General features: G+C 37.7%; 1 protein-coding gene across 1 annotated transcript in view; it reads left to right on the top strand.

Annotated features, from left to right (window-relative positions):
- Positions 1-17,787, top strand: part of LOC104520431 (mannosyl-oligosaccharide 1,2-alpha-mannosidase IB) — a gene marked incomplete at its 5' end in the record, with an annotated part of 78,348 nt that overhangs the window by 47,751 nt on the left and 12,810 nt on the right. The window contains 3 exons of the mRNA XM_010162120.2: positions 7-122; positions 6,714-6,933; positions 16,277-16,449. Of these exons, the coding sequence (XP_010160422.2) occupies positions 7-122; positions 6,714-6,933; positions 16,277-16,449 (509 nt within the window). The remainder of the gene's footprint in view (positions 1-6; positions 123-6,713; positions 6,934-16,276; positions 16,450-17,787) is intronic.

Below are 17,787 nucleotides of genomic sequence, written 5' to 3'. Positions count from 1 at the left end.
CTACAGATCACACGTCCGTGGGCGGGCTGGGAGACAGTTTTTATGAATATTTATTGAAAGCCTGGCTTATGTCAGACAAGATGGACACGGAGGCAAGGAAAATGTACGACGATGCAATTGAGGTGATTATAATTCATTGAGTTTTCCAATACAGTGTAACCTAAAAACCATCTTTAATTTTTTTTTTTTTTTTAAACAGTAACAAAAAATACCCCCCAGGACTTGTTTTGATTATGTAAGTTTTAAGAAGTGATGAGTAACACTAGCTTTCACTCTGAGTTGTTTTAAAAGTATTATTGTGGGATACATCTGATGTAGATTATTTTGCTAGAAATAATCAACTTGTCCAAAATGGTATAATGTAAAAGCCCAAACTATAGTTTATTAGAAAGTGATCAAACAACCCTAGGATGTGTGCAGAACAACCAAGTCACTTATCTCCAGTGTTCAGAATGATTCTAGGAGTTAAAGTTCTGAGTTGTTTTGTTCTTTAAATTATTTTCTAAAACATTTTGATGTTGTATTCCCTATTTATTTTGTGAAATGTAGCTCATACCTATTCCTTGCTCTGTTTCTTTTGTGATATGGTCCTGCTCCCTCTCATAGATCAAGTAGCGCTTGCCCAAGCAGAGCAGTACTGCAGGATGGTTCAGTGGGATTTGGGGTGGGAGCCTTTTTGTGGTGGCTCTGAGCTTTATGCTGCCCAGCTCTGAATTTCTTCGTTTCCCCGTACACAGGCATCTTCTTTCATCAGGCTCATACGTGCCCATATATGCCAACATGCCTGTGCTACATTTAAGACGTGCAGAGAGACTAAGCTAGTCTTAGTCAAGTTCGCTGTGGTACCAACAGCAGCAGGGACTGTGTAGTCTTGTCCAACAGCACACAGCCTGTGCTTGATGCCTAACTTGTTCCATGTTCTGTGCATGCCCTTTTTCTTTCAACACAAGCTTTTAAAGCTTAGTTTTAGTGCAGTCAGTCTCCTAAAGCAAAACACCTGTTATTGGAGGTCTCAAAATTCGTATTTTAAAAGATACATAGTGAAAGTTCTAGTCCAAGATTGCTTTGAAGCAATGTCTTATTCCTGACCTGAATTTAATTACATTTGGTTTTCAACTACTTGAACTTTTTCCTTCCCTACATTATTTAAAGAGTTATCTGCATTATGTAGCTGGTTACTAATAAAACTATGATAGGCATTCTTTCCTAAAGGACAGATGCATTATTTTCTTTAGTCTCACAATATAAACCAGATTTTGAATTCTTTCTTAAGCTTTTTTTCTGAGTATTTCCCAGTGCTTCAGTATGGAGGCAAGAATGTAATGGTTCTTCTAATATGTCATCGCCTGATTTCTTCTCAGAATTCTCCTCTTCATCCAGCCAAGAGCTGTGTTGCACTCTTAACCTTTGCCTCACACTATTATCCACCTTCCAGTTGCTTTTACTCTGAAGTTGGTTATAGTCTTTTGATTTACTGCTTTCCCATTTTGTCACCTGTTCTGAATGATTTTACAGGACTGACTTTTCCTTTATCGCTATCTGTAGCTCCATCAATTTTTGTGTCATCTGCAAATTTTTTTAGCATTTGTTTCTTGCAGATCATTGTTAGAAATGCTGCCTAGCATTGAATAGAAGTATCTTTGCAGAATATTCATGGGATGAAGATTTTTCAGTATTTTTTGTTTTACTTTGAGCTGTTCTAGCAAGCCAGCTTTTAATCTACTTCGTATGAGCAGCCTTGGATTTGTTTCGGGCTAATATTTTGTACAATACCAAGGAAATTACTGAAATTCCTAATATCAGCATGCACTTGTCAATCAAGCATTTATTTTTGAAACTACATCCTACATTTTATATTATTGTTCTATTAACTTTTTAAAATGCTGTTAAAGTGTCAGCTATTTCCCAGTCTTTTTTAACTTTCTTAGCTTTCCAGGGTTTGTTAAAGTCAACATTAGTAGTTCAAAACATTAGTTGAGTACTTTTAATAGTCTAAAATACAGTTTATTGGGTCCTGTGGGTTTAAAAATATTCATCAGTTGATGTTTACCACCCCTTATGGTTACTGTTAAAATATTTTTGTCTGATTCCTAAACTGTGAGCACTTTAATATTAGAGGAAATAAACTTTTCCCTTTCATCCTTTTCCACTGTAAACCTAGTCTTGCAAACATTTTGTATGGGCAAATATCTGTCTCTGAATGGAGACATAGCAAAGCAAATTTGGGATGAGATCAAAACACTGTGGATAGGAAGGAAGAAGAGCTGAGCTGCTCCTGCTCCTTATGTGATATGACCTGCAGTGCAAGCATCAGATGGTTTCCTCTTTGGCTTTCTCTCAGCTAAACACACCCATGTATATTTGAATCTCCATGAACCATACTGATTTATGCATTGTGGAACATCCTTCTGGTTGAGGTCCTACTTGACTCTAAAAGACATAGGCAAAGACTCGGGGAGTAGGGTTTGTTTTGCATAATTGCATAATTGCAATTTGAATTTTTATTTAAAATCTTCAAATATTTTTAAGACCCCATTCCCTTACTGTTCTTTGGTTGTTGCCAATAACATAGGTCTTGCTCCATAGCTAACATAGTTTTGTTTTTCAAAACTTGGAGCAAAAGCTCTTTGTGTCATTTATGCAAGCAGAAGGGTAAGGGTGTAAAATACATTCTTCCCACTCATAGCACAGAGTCAGAAGTGTTCTCAGCACCCACCAGTCAAAGTTCTCTGTCCAGCCACTCTTCCCTCCCTTAGCTTATTACAGATGGGAAAGTGGAAGATAGAAAACCATACCCTCACTCTGAAGTCTTGCAGTAGACAGTGATATCCCATTCCTTGGAGGTATTAAAAGGAAGAAAGATGACAATATCTGTTCTTCCAATGTCATGATTTCCAGTCCATGGCAAATGAACTCTTACCCAGGTCACCACATACTTCATAACAAGAGTACGAACAAGTTGTGTATCCGTGACCTCTCCATGCTATGTAACATTAATGCAGCCTTCCACTGTAAAGGACACTTCATTTCAGTGTCCTAGTGTGTAGATTCACAGCTGTGATAAATGCTGAAATTGTGAAACTTGTTGAGAATTTTTTGTGGTGGTAAATATTGAGGTTGGGCCTCTTAACTTTGCTTTCAACATTGTCATATGGACCTCCCAGCTAATCTGGTTTAAAGTGTCTTTTCTCCTTCTCGCATTGACTGGAGGATAGGGAAGCTTCCTTTTGATCTTGAGTAGTCTAATCTGTTAGGCTCACAAATTTAATCCTTGCTCTTTCTTACTGCACAGTGTTAGGTAGCTAAAAGAAGGATTCAGAGGTGTTTTTGACTATCACAACATAGGATTTTCTGAGCTGCCTTGCTATTTTTTGTATTCATAAAAATCACAGAAAGCATGAACATCCGATAGAGAACATTATGTTTTCATATCTTGGTTCATTGTTTCAGGTGTTTGACAGACTAAGGAAGCTTTTTCCATCAGTTAATCTCTTAGTTGATGTGAACTAAGTCTTTTCTTTGGGAGCTCAAGTATACACTTCCACTATAGTAGTGCATGTGTACTCCTCATGGTCCAGCTGGATGTCAGTGCTTTACACTGCCTGTTGGGGGGCTCTGTGATCCCAGGCATCCAGCCCAGGATACAGATGTCACATCTGTCCCAACCTGCTCACGCTTTTCTTGTCCACTAGGCAGTGCTCCCAGCAATGCCCAGCTGTTCCTTGTTAATTACTGTAAATGTTAACTGTCCTTTTTATACAGTTAGCAAGCAGTGGGTTGAATGATAAAGTATTTTGAGAGGATTGCATTTATTTTCTTTTTGGGGATGCTTCCTTTGTGACTCTTGAGATGTAACTTAATTACTAAGTAGCTGACAGAACTTGATTTTCAGATTTCAAAAACTACTCTTTATGCAAGATAGTGATGTTCAAGTTCAGAGGATGTCTTCTCTGTTCAGAACAGGGGCATGTTGTACCTAGGTGATGTTCTTCAGTCAAACTGTGAAAGCAAGTCTAGAGTGAAGGAGTAGCTCATGGAGAAGTGTATAAATTTGGCCTTTGGCTCTCCTGGTGTCAATCACAGTGATTTTGTCCCACTGAAAATGCTTCTGCAACCATTTACTTCTGAACAGTTACAAAATTACAAAAAGATACAACTCAAAAGGGAATTTCACACAACACTTTGAAAAAAAAAAATAAAATGTTTTCCTCCAGAAAATAAATGATTCAAACCCTTTTAAGCCTTATTGCTCTTCATAGTAAAAATGGCTTTCCTTTAAAAAGGACTCCTCAACTTGTATGTAGCATATGGTCAAAAAAATCCTGTAATCATCATAATATCAGTTTTGTCACAGTCTAGGATAATTGAATGAACAGAGTTAATGCTACAGATTTGAATATCATCCTCAGTGGCAGAATTTTAAGCAGATCCAATCTTTCTTATACCGGTACTTTCAGAACAAATGAGGCTTGTGCAGTTACCCACATCAGGCTCCTGAGCATCAGAAGCCATGGTATCATGCCAGTCCTCAATGCCAGTCTGTGTGACTGTTAGACAACCACTCTGGCAGCTGTCAGAGACTTATTAGTTTCTGCTCTGTCAGTTATTTCTGTGTTTTTCTCACTGGATCCTGCCATAAGCACAAACTTCAGATCTGTCAGTGGTATTAGTGAAGAAATAACCCAACAGAAATACAGACCAACACTTTTTTGTTACATTCAGAATGCACAGGCTTAATAGAGCACATTGGAGAGATTTCACCATCTGAATGATGGCTCAATCCACAGTGTAAGTAAGGAGCAGGGTCCTGATGATCATAATGCAGTTTTCTGCTTAGGATCCACTGCATTGGCTTTTAGCCACTGCATTCACCTTGGCCGTATGGGCACTGCCATTTCTGCACTGGGTACATGGCTGAGGTGTAGAGTCAAATCACTATGACCTTTCAGAAAAGTTGCTGCAAACACTGCAGTATCTCAAGTCAAGAACATGTTCAGAAAACCATACAGAAACACATACATATTCAGAAACACAACTATTTCAGATTACTGTTTGTAGAATCATAGCATTGCTATGATTCTATAAATTTACATTATTGTCTCTGATAATATGAGTTCATTTTATCATCTTCCCCAGATGAGGCTTCTAATCTTACAAATTCTGCCTTTTCTAACTGTAATTTCCATAATTTTCTTTTTTAAAAAGTTTTTTGTTTAAGAAGGCTGTCAGTTGTTGTTTCAGGACCTGGATGGAGGACTTCCATGTTATCAAATATTGCTGGGCTCAATACAGCTGCTTTAACAGTCTTGTATCACTTAAGCATCAGCTTCTTAAAAAAGAAACTGAAATACCTACTACAGTCACAGAAGAGCTTGAAGCTCTTTGTCCATTTTGTTGAAAACAAAAGACAGTCATACTTTTTTTTTTTAGAGGGAAAAGCTATTTCACGCTCCACTTTTAAACCTGAATTCCAAGTTGCAAGCTGATTAATCTATGTATTTATTGCTTGAATCTGTACTGTACCTAAATGCATAGTTTGCGCTGTGTAGATAGCAAGGAAACAACTGTGTGTTCTCAGTATATCTAGTTCTAGTGCAGAATACAGTTGTGGATATTTGGAGTGTAATTTGATATAGGTAGCAGAAAAGAAGTGGAGAGGGTAGTAATTCACTTCTGTAATAGATCTTGTGGATAGCAAGGAAAGTAATAAATGCCTTTTTAATGGCACTTTAATCCTTCAACTCTAATCAGCCTTGGAATATTCTGACCAGTCACAGGTCATGCACTTTGAAGGAAGTTGTGAACCCATCAGATGGTTATGTGTGGAAGTACAAAGGAGATTTCTGGAAAGAATATAGGAATAATATCTCCATGGTAAAGAAGATAATTGTCTTTATTATTATAGGACTCAAAGTGTAATGAGATTCTAGTTACAAGAAAAAAAACAACTGTGTAATGCTAAAGATAGTAAGTACTGCAGTAGATTGATGGGGATTGTGAACCTCTCTGCAAGAAGCTTAAGAAAATGTGTTGTTCCATGTAGTTCGCAAACTTTAGGAAGTTAGGTCAGCTATTCTCCTTCCTACTACCAGAAGAATACCATTTCAAAGTCATAAGCAACAACATATATTGGTACAAATGTGCAAAGAAACAACAGCAGTTGCCTCACCTATAAAGTAATGGTTTTTGTGAACAGCTACTCTAACCCTCACCAATCCTTTGACCATGTGCAATCAGAAAGCTGCTATGGAAAAGCAGCTAGAAGGTGGCTTGAGCATTCCTGTTACTTCCTGTTAAAGACTGACTGAGGATGCAGGTGCTGCCTTTACATGTGTTGTTGACCAAAAGTTTCCAACGTGGATCTATTTTCTGAGTACACAGCGACTGTACAGCAGAACAAATAGGTACTTCTCAGAGTTAACAGGTAGATGAACATTATTTGAGCTGTAAAATGTGTGCTGAGTTCTCAGCTGAAAGTGCGATGTTATTTGTGCTGTGATTTTCCTGTGTTTGATCTCATTAGCATCATTTAGCAGTCAGAAGATTTTTCTTTGTTCATTGAAGTTATATTCTTATATCTGTTTGCTCCTGTAGTGTTCAGAAGTTAATTTGAAAGAAGAAAATTCTTTTTGTTTTGAAAACAGTACTTTATTCTTTGAAGCAGAGTCAGTATGTAAAAACAGTATTTGAAAGTTCTCTTAATCTTCTTGTAGGCCATAGAAAAACATCTCATCAGAAAGTCCAATGGAGGACTCACCTTCATTGGGGAGTGGAAGAACGGGCACCTTGAAAGAAAGATGGGCCATTTGACCTGTTTTGCAGGGGGAATGTTTGCCCTTGGAGCAGATGGTTCCAGAGATGATAAAGCTGGACATTATTTGCAGCTTGGAGCTGAAATTGCACATACGTGTCATGAGTCATATGACAGGACAAGTAAGATATATTGCTAACCTAGTTATTTCAGTAACTGAAATACAGAAATTGTTGTAATTATTTTTAAGATTTGTTATGGACCTATGCCTTGTCTAACATGCACTGTTTTTATACCAGTATAAATTTTTTAACATCCATGTATTTATTTCTGATGTACATCATGATGAGTAAGTGTAAAACTAGACTTTATATGGTTCCTTCCTGCACGTTTTTTCCCTGGTTTTGGATCAGTCAGCTAAGATAGGTTATATGAGTGCAGGGACAGCGAGTGTCCTTGAACTCTTGTCCTTCCAGATATATAGGGCAGTTTTAAATTTCATATATACTGTTCTTACAGTTAGATAGAGTGAAAAATTTGTAAATACACTTTTTACTGGTTTTAGTAATAATACATTCTGGGTAAGTACAATTACCCTAGGGAGGATGAAGATTAGTATGCAAACTGAGTCGGCCAAAGACCTGACTAGTGAGAAGACAGTATCAGACTTCACTGCTAGGCTCCAAGTTTCTCAGCCTGGACCAGGTTTATTTTACATCTTTAATAGTGACCTTTATGCATAAAGTTGAAATGTGCTGATTACACTTACAGTGGCTGTAAAGTCGTAAGACACAATTAAAACAGAAGAGTCTCAGAATAGTAATGAGGAGGATGTTGAGGATGAGACTGTCTGTAGAAGTTCAGTAGAAAAAAGGCAGGAGCTCTTTCTCTAAACTAGGGGTTGAAAAATGCCAATGCAGTCCTAGTCTGCATCAGGTGAAGAATTTTGAGCAGAGATTAAAGAATATTAACACTGCCTTAGAAGACACATATAATTTGTCATCCAGAACATGCTGTACAAATCTGAATTTCAAGCAGAACAAATGCAGAGAAGGTCCAGCAGAATGATTAGAGCAACAGACTTTTATCTTAAGGTGGCAAAATAAGAGAAGTCAGCCTGTTCAGACTAGAAAAATAATGACAAAGAAGGGAATAAATTTGTTGTCATCTCAAAGAGTAAACACTGGAAAGAAATAGAGTTATTTTAAGATATAAACAACACAGTGGTACCAAGTGCAAGATTTATAAGCTCACCATGAATAAATGTAGGTTGGAAATTGGAAATGGCTCTGTGTAGCCATCAGAGAAGTGAACTTAACTTCCTAGTAGAAGTAATGGTAACTAAAACTCAGTTTTAAGCTGAGAATTCATGTATTTATTCACAGGATTACATAGTATTATTGTATAATTGCCTACCATTTTAAAGAATTCAGTCACGTAAGTGATACTTTTACCTGGGTAGCAACAGCATTAAAAAAAAGGGAGAAGGAAAAAATTATGAGGATGCTTAGGGAAAAAGGTAGGAGGTAGTAGCTATTGTTGCATTCTGAGAAATTGCATTTAAATATTTAATTTGGCACTTTAAAAAAAGCAATGCTAAATTTACAGTTGTGTGTGCAGTCCTAATTTTATTCCTTCAGATGTTTATTCTGTACCCTAAATAAGTCAAAAGATGGGGAGAATAAAAGTTTTGGTGACATATTTAATGTCTGTATAAGAAAACACACATGCAAGAAACAGATTGAAAGTTGTACAGACAGCTGTAAATTTGCAGTGCCCTAGTTTTCTTTTGTTCAGTCATGCGATCTCAGGAATGTGGATTTTTTTGTTTGGGGGTTTTTTTGTTTGTTTGTTTTTTGGTTGTTTTTTTTTTTTTTGCCTGGACTGATTTTTCAAAGAAAACGAAGAACTGTTACATGGGAAATGGCAACTTCTTCATTATGCCTTAGCAGCAGGATGTGAGACATAATTGTACACTTAATGACAGGACTAACTGGTTGCAGAAAAAAACCCTCTCTTCGGATAAACCAACCAGAGCTGTTCTTTCCTGTGTCTTCCCAGGATTGCTCATAATAAATTGCAGTATATGCTTTGTTTTATAATATTTTAGTATAAAAATACTAAAGCAACCTAAGTTTCCATAAGGGCTGAGCATGAGGGAAAAAATGCTATTTCAAGGTCCAATCTCAGCAAAATTGAAACAGAATTTCACAGAATAAAAAAAACTTCTAGAAAAGAAGGGTGTTATATTGCTAACTGTCAGCAGCCTGCTGCACATATTGCAGGTATGAAAGCCTATTTAAAAAAAAAATTTTAAAAATTTGCTATTTTGGAAAGCTTCAGACAAACTAAATTCTATATTTGTTACTATATATTGTTACTGTCTTTACAATAATGTTACCATGTAAATCATGGAATACCAACTCCTGAAATTGTGGTTTGAAATCATGCTTTCCATGTCTTGCATAAATAAGTAAAAATTATGACCTAACAGATGATATATGGTCCAGGACTTCTGGTTTTCAGACAAAGTCCATTGGAGTAGCTTTGATCTGGACAGATTTTACCAGTGTGATAACAAGTAAAATGCCAATGTCTTGCAATGACAGTTCACATGCCTATTGCGCATTGAAGTGATTTTTTGCCATGACATTTGTGGCTGGAGGTTCTTGATATATTAGGATTTTTTTAAAGACAGTAATAGTATCCTCTTAGGTCACTTTTCCCTCATACATTACCCTATATCTTCAAACTTGATCACCCTCTAAAAGGCAGAGCATTTCTGGTGACTTCAGCCGCCTTTAATGAGAGAGACTTGTTTTGTCAAGCTATATTTCACTTGTTCTGCTCTCTTTGCCCCTCTTCTTCATTTATTTACCTTTGTGGTAACTTGTGAAGTTATCACAATTTATATGAGAAGTCACCTGTTGAATCATGATTGCTTGGGCTCTCATAGTTTCTAAGACCATCTCTCTGGTCTCTTGGATGCATTTGCTTCTGTTGATGGTTTCTTAGACCCTTGAGGTCATTATGAATCCTCTGTTTTCTGGTCTACCCCTTGATTTCAAGCATTCTGTCTCCATCCAGTTTGTGCTCTCAGTGGCAGAACTTCATGGTGTTTAAGAGCCTTTGCCCCAGCAGGCAGTTACACCCTCCTCTCCTAATTGACAGGTGGAGTAACAGAATGTATTACAGGAATCCCACACAAGCCTAGCTGAGTTAGTGCTCCCAAACATGTTCTAACCCATTCCCAAGCTCAGATACTTACTTTACATTACCCAGATGCATGATGAGAAGATGTGTGTTTTGCTACAAATTATTTGGGAGGATTGCAGATACAAGAGCATTCTGCTTTTTCACCACTTTACGGGTGAAAAAATACCCTCTGCTGCCCATCCTTTCTTTCTGTTTTGGCAACAGCAATCATTTTGCAATGTAAAAAGCAAAAGTTGCTACATGGTCACAGATTTGCACAGTAATATTGTAGACTTGCCTTAGCTTTGGCATCATTGGAATGAGAGCTTTCCATTGATATTTTGATATTCCTTAGTCCCCTGGAATGTGTATCAGTGATCTCTTGCAGGTTTTTTGGATGCTCACAGTGCATCATTTGGCCTTGCTGAATATTTTAGAACATTTCATAACTCAATTGAAAGTGTGACACAAGTTAAAGTACATCATCACCTTGTGTGTACGCCTTGGTATACGTCACCAAGCTTTGGAGAGTTTATTGCTGGCATGACGCCATGGCATGTCTTCCAACATATAGATCAGACCAACCTCAGATCTGTGAAGCTATCTTAGAGAGGCCACAGCCTATTGCACCTCCATGTCTTGCTGGGCCAAGTGATGATACTCAATCTCAGCCTACAAGACTCAGTTTCTTCCTCATTACCTAACACTATTATTGTTGGTAGTTGCTGCTGCTTTGGTCATACTAAGATGAATAGTTTTTTTTAAGAGGCAGATGTGGAGGAAGGATGAGACCCCATTTTGGACTTAGGAGGGCTGCATGGTTCATACATAAGCTTAGTTCAGGATGGTCATGGAGGAGATCATCCTAGCTGTACAGAGAGAAGGACTTTTGTCTCTTGAATTCAAGAATTACCTTATTCTACATCTCAGTTAAAACAGATAACAGGAGGTAGGTCTTGTGGTAGAAACAGACCCATTCCAGTTCAAAAGTCAGTTGCTTGACTTCTGTACAGATCTAAGGTTTTTCATAAGGTACTTGGCCATCATAGTAACCCAACCTGAGTGAAAGTACCTGCTTTTGTTACACAAGTGATTGAGTAATTGAAAGCAGCTTAATCATTCCTTTCAGGTTAGCTTGGGGCTTTTTAGCTTTGGATAGTTAAGCTGAGTTGAGACCCTGCTGTGTTTTGGGAGCACGTCTTCCAGACCTACCCCTGAGAAGATTTGGCTATCCTACACACACTATTTTCTCACATCAGGCCCAAGTCTCATTGTCCAAATATAAGGTGGTCTGTCCACCTGTGACAGCCTTCTCCTGTATGACTTATTGCAAGTTTTGTCTTTGTCCTTTTAGATGTTGCTACATCCTTCATATTCCCTTTCCCACCAGACTGCATTCTGTCAGCACTTAAGTTACTTGTTTCATGTCTCATTATGCTGTCTGCTCCCTAGTGTTGCTTAGAACAGAGAAGTTGGAAAGTTCTTGCGACCATTCCTGGTGTATTTCCATGGGCCTTATCTCCCAGTGACAACTGTCATCACTGCCATGTAATCCGTGAGAGGTTTGTGCAGAGACACAATCTCTCTGATAATCTGATTCACCTAGCAATGTTCTCTAGAGTTATCTGAGAGGAGACTTCAGACTCCTGTGTTTTAGGCTGAAGAAGCGATTGGGATATCCTGAGAAGCTCAGGCCCTTGCCGTTGCTCTATCTCTGTAGATTTTCTGTTTAAGATGAGGATCAATCTGTAGCTCTCCCTGTAGGATGCCTTTCTAATTCACTAGCTGGAGGAAACTGATAGTCTTTGGAAGGTGAAGACAGGGAGTACAGGCATGATTCTGATCTGACACTGAGCAAGGGATTTGTGTTTCCAGGATCCATTGAACTTGTCAACATGAGACTCCCAAGGCTTCTCTTTTCTTTGGGAAGTTGTGAATGCATGTGGCACCCCTTGGAAACACTAAGGCTTTGAAAAGGCTTGTTGATGGTCAAAGTCAGAAAACTTAACTGTAACCAAATAGTCTTGTGTGATCTACACATGCCTCTGCTTCCTACCTACTCTGCTTTTTTCTGTACCATAACTTATTAATAGACTACTGTTGCAGTCATCCTAAATCTCCCATCCATGTCAAGACTTTTCTATAGTCCAGTGATTTGGAGAGAAGATTGAGAGAACCGAAGGTAGAAAGAATGCTCTGATCTGTATGCCCGTTTACCGCATTTCGGGACTTCCTTTGTCTTCTACTCCATTTGGTTGAACTGGGTGTCTCGAGGTTCTCTGTCCTTTCCCCTCCTCCTCCTTCCTCTGGCAATGAAGCTCTCTCTGTCTGTCTGTCCTTTGTTTAGTCCGATGGTTGTCTTTTGTTCAGGTAAATGGTCTCTCCTCCAGGTTCTCTCCACCTACTTCTTTTCAGGACAGTCCTTCCCCTCACAAATATGGATTCGCAGAGGTGTTTCTCTAGTGCTCATTGGCCCAGCCTGGGCTGGGGGGCTATGCCTTGGAGCCAGGGGAGCTTTTCACTCTCACAAGGTGGCTCTTCCCCCACTACCAAAAAAACCACTGACCCCCACCCCCTCCAACAACCCAACACATATACCATCCCTTATACATAAGAATTTTCCCAGCCATTAGCTGATAGTATGTAAAGTATTGACTGATTACAGACAGATTATTTTAGGATGAAGTTTTTTGTACATCTTTTAAAGTTTCTTGACAAGAACCATCCTCAGAATCTGGGTACAGCCTTAGCTCTTTTTGTACAGATGACAATTCCAATGCAGACTAAGACAGATGACTAAGATTTCAGCTGAGACATTGTAAGGGTATGAGTAGATGCTGTCTCTGTCCCAGGACTCTCAGTAAGCAGCTCAACAGGCAAAGATGAAGAAACAAGAATAATTATTTTTGTGAGAAGTATAAAATAACAGTGTACATTGATGGAATGGTTCAGAGAGTCTCAAACAAATGTATCTTGGAGGTTTTCTTCCTCAAATATTATTTGAGTTAGAGCCTAGATAGTATCCTTATAATTAGGAATGCTTTCTTACTTTCAGTAAACTTATTACTAGATTGGCTGTAGTCTTAAAGGAACACAAAAAATTTAACAATGTTTTCAACATTATTTCTAAAATTAGATATATAAAAATATCTCTAGAAGTCTGAGGACTTGCCCTGATTTTCAGCAGTACTAAATTAATCTCTCATTGAAATCAACTTTAAATCAGTTAAAATCTCTTTTAAAATGGTAGAAGTTTAGCTTTGCAATTTTACACTATGATATGAAATTGTTTCTCATCTGCTTTCCCTGCCTAGACTACAGTCTGTCAGATCCATTAATACTAAAATACCTGGATTAAAGTGTGACCACTGTAGCACTGTAAAATGGCCTTAGTTCTTTGCTTAGAGGAATGCTGCCCTGAAAGGTACGATGTTCATAGTACCTTCTTTACTTCAGTCAGCTATTAGTAGAAATGCTGTAATAAATTTTGCATCCTTGGTTTCAGATAAAAATTCAGTGAGCTTGTCACAATATGCAGAGGTCACCCATCCATAGGTGGTATAATTTCTTGGGGTGGCCAATAATGTTAGAAGTAGATACAAGTAAATAATTAAAGATGTAACGCACCAGCAAGCTACAAAGCGAGGGAAGGTGTCACAGTATCTGTAGGTGATTCATCACCAGAACTGCCTAAAATCCAGCTTCTTTGGTGGATAAAAGTAATACAGCAGACATAGTTGACCTGATTTCCAAAAGGCTTTTTCAAAAGTTCTCTGCTAAAGCCCTTTAAGAATATTAAACAACTACAGGATAAGCAGTAGGTATCTGCATGGAGAAGAAAAATGGTTGTAGTATAACAAATAGGGTAGAGGTAAACAGTCAGGTCTTGCAATGGACAGATGGTGGTTAACCAGTGGTACTCTGATATATTTGATACATATTTAAGCACATATGTGTATAAAAGTATAGTATATTTATACACACATGTGTATAGATGGGTATAAATGCATAGTATATTTACATTTTGTATTTTAATGTGTATGTGTGTATATATAAATAACAAATATATGCATATATACACATATAGAAATGATCAGGAAAAGGGCAGGAACAGTAAGTTAAATGTGTTTATAACTGAAAAAAAGCTATTCAGGATAGCAAGGATGAAAGCTGAAAAATTACACAAGGACCTTAGGAGGTTGAGTAATTGCATAATAAATTACTAACTTTAATTCAGTGTAGTTAAATGTAAAGTGAGGCACCTATGAAAAAAATTATTCCTAACCTCACACATAAAATTATGAGCTCTTAACTGACCATTACAACTCAGGAAATTGCTCTTGAGATTATGAAAATGTCAGCTCAGTAGCAGTCAGGAAAAACAAAGTGAGAGAGAGCAAAATAGAAAATGTCATTATGGCACTGTATTAATCTTGTCCACACTTTTAGTGCTGTATTCAGGCTGATCCTCTCATTTCACAAAGGCTATAGTAGTATTGGAAGAGTTGCAGAAAAAGGCTAGAAGGAAAACTAAAGGTATGGAAGAGTTTCCATTCAAGGAACAACTGAATTGGATAGTATTCTTCAGTGTGGAAAAGGGGAATGTTTTAGGTAGGATACAACAAATTTGCAAAATCACCAGGGGACTGGAGAGAGTGGATAGGAATCAATTGTTCACTCTCTTTTCCAAGACAAGACCTAGAGACTATTGAATGAATCTAGTAGGAATCAAACTGAAAATGGAAAAGAACAAAAAAAGGTGGTTCTACACTGAAGAGTTATTAGAGATGTGGAACTCCTTAGCAGAGGTTGTTTCGGATGCTTAAGGGTTTAAGGAAACAGCGGCTATGTACTTGGGAAATAAATCTGTTAAGAATTGTTGATCACATTAAAAAATATGTCTAGTTTAGGAGAAGCCTTGAGCTCCAAAAAACTGGTAGACTGGTCGAGAAGCTGGAAAAATGTATCTCTTATACTTGGCCCGTCCTTTCTCTTCCCCATCCTTGTCTGATTTTGGCCGTTGTTGGAGACATGATACTGGACCAGACAGAACTTCCATCTGGTCCAGTACGGCCATTCTTGTCTTCTTAATTTTGGATAGATTGAACTCTGTATCTAATCTCATTGATTTTGCTGTAAAATTAGTAATTTTTTTTTTTACTGAAACTGGTAAAATGGCCCACTTTGAAAGAAGTATCATACACATTTCTTGATGGAGTTTTCCTTACCACATATGTGGCTGAAGGAGAGTGGTGCTTTTTTCTGTTGTCATCCAGAGCTGTACTCCCTCGAAACAAAAAAAGATTAAGAAACTTTTTTTGGAGATTTTCTGCTGAGGCACAAACTGGGAGGTGCTCATATTCTTCATTGTAGTATTCTAAGGTGTTCCCCTTTCAGACTCATGAGACTGGTTAATTTCAAGCCTCTAGCCCATAGGAATTGCATGATTAATTGCTTTGATAATTTTTAAAGCTTGAGTGCAGCTTCAGAATTCAGCACCTTAAAAATTCTCTGCCAAAGCAAAAGGTGGGGTGCAGCTGTAGGTAAGAGTGCATTATTTATAGGAAATAACATGTAGCTGTATAATTAATAAAAATATATGTAATTGCATTTTCATATAGACAGTTTTTCTACAGGTACCTCCTTCTTATATGAACAGTATTCCAGCTGCTAGCACAGGGCCGTTACAGCTTCCTTTAAGGGCTGAAATACTGAATCTCTTAGTTCAGAGATTTATTTTTAGGTGTGGCTAAGTTTTCATCAACTACTTGTAAACCCTTTCCTTGAGGATCACGTTATGAAGCACATCAGTTATGATGCCTTGACAGTACTTCCCTAAACCGAGAGAGTTTGGATAAAGTTACAGGTTATTTGAGATGATGGTACCTGGTTTTGTTCTAAGATCTTTTCCCGCTGTGCTGGGTGGGATCAAAGGGCATCAAAACCTTTGCTGAACTCTTTTTTTCTTTTTCTTTTTTTCTTGTTTGTAAAGAGCTAATGTCAGTCACTTTAATTTTATCCTATAATTGAAAGTGTTAGTGTGTTTATGTTCTTAGCGTTTCATTAGTTTTCAAGAGGATTACTGTACTTCTGTCAAGATAGGTAGTTTTCTCACAGGAACTGAATAAATTATTCATAAGAAAAATTATAGGCCTCAACAATAGGAAATATTTATGAGATTGCTTAAAGACAAGCTAGTTTCTGCTTTTCTCACACACTTGGGATATAGCAGCCTCCTATCCACCCTTCCTGCAAAGATTGGTAAGGAATAAATTTTTTATTTCTTTTTATTTTTTTATTTTTTTTTTTAATTTTTTCTTTCCTCTGCAGCATTAAAACTAGGTCCAGAAGCCTTCAAATTTGATGGTGGTGTAGAGGCAGTGGCGGTGCGGCAGAACGAGAAGTATTACATCCTAAGACCGGAGGTGATTGAAACCTACTGGTATATGTGGCGATTTACCCACGATCCCAAGTACAGGCAGTGGGGCTGGGAGGCAACACAGGTAACTGTATTAATTACCTGTCAGTGAGTTAATTATATGTATTTTCCTTTTGCAGCCACTTTAATCTTGTGGTATTGAAACACTTCAAACGATAATTGATTTTCACGAGTTCCTATAAAGGAGGGTACATATGGCGTGCATGCAATTATTTCTGGTTTGCAACTGCTGAATCAGATGCACAGATGCGAGATATGTTCAGCATTATACAGCTGATGAGTTTTAGACGTGGAAATAGAATCCACTCGTCATGACTCCTACTGTTATCAGTAGTCTACAGTCCCCGAGAGAGGTAATTTATCTTGGGAAATGGAAGTGTATTATAAATAACTTTGTTAAGCATGTGTTCACACTCAATTTAGATTAGAAGACAAAGCTACTCTTACAGTTCTTGGTCAGCTATTAAAACATAAGTGGTAGGACAACTGGTCTCAGGTGGTTTGTAGACTAGATAGCATGAACATACGTATATGTGGGTTGGTATCATGGCTTTTTCTTTGCTTAGTTGCCTGACTGGAAGGAAAAAAAAAATGTCAGTAAGTTTAGACTTATTCAGTTATAACAAAAAATTACAGCATCACAAGAAGTAGATCATAAAAGAAAGTCAGTAAGTAATGGCACATAAGGCAGAACTTTAAAATTGCTGCTAAGGTATTTTACAGATTTTTGCCTTTTTTAAAAATAGCTGCTTTCCTGGGTTTAAATCTACTTGTTGAATGTTTTAATCAAATTCCCAAGTGTGAAAATGCTTCTGAGTCTGTCTCATTGGAAATGCTTGTACTGCTCTACAGAAGCTCAGATTCATTTTAAGACTCTGCACAGATCTGTGCTCGTGGCCTTCCTTCATTCATCCTTTGTACACAGATGGATAACTCCTTTATCTGGTAGTCACAGATTAGGGGCTATATGAATAACTAGGCTTCATTTTCATGGGACAATACAATATTCTAAATGTAAAAATTATTTATAATCCCCGAAAGACTTTGCCTTTTAAATGCTTCCTAGGGTTGAATTTGTGAGCCCTTTTTGGTGTCATGTTTCTCACTGCTTCCATCTGCTGGTCTGTACTGGGCTCGTGCAAAAACTAATTTGCTGGCCAAGCTGTTTTCTGATCCTCTTCAAGATCTGTGAATTACTACAGCTCCTCCACTTCCCTGCTACAACTCCAGCGGTCTCTGGAAACACAGCTCAAAGCCAATTTCAGAGATAAGATTAAACATTAAAGATAACAAGATACTAATGAAATATTTTGACTGCAGCCAAAGGGGATGAGGGAAGAGCAAAGGAAGAAGTGAACCAAGAACCTGGAGAAACTTTATTTAAAGGTGGAGAAACTTTATT

This window comes from Antrostomus carolinensis, unplaced genomic scaffold (assembly GCF_000700745.2).
Source record: "Antrostomus carolinensis isolate BGI_N321 unplaced genomic scaffold, ASM70074v2 scaffold6062, whole genome shotgun sequence".
NCBI classification, from domain to species: domain Eukaryota; kingdom Metazoa; phylum Chordata; class Aves; order Caprimulgiformes; family Caprimulgidae; genus Antrostomus; species Antrostomus carolinensis.
The sequence above is the reverse complement of the archived record's forward strand: the minus strand, read 5'-3'. Positions and strand labels throughout refer to the sequence as shown.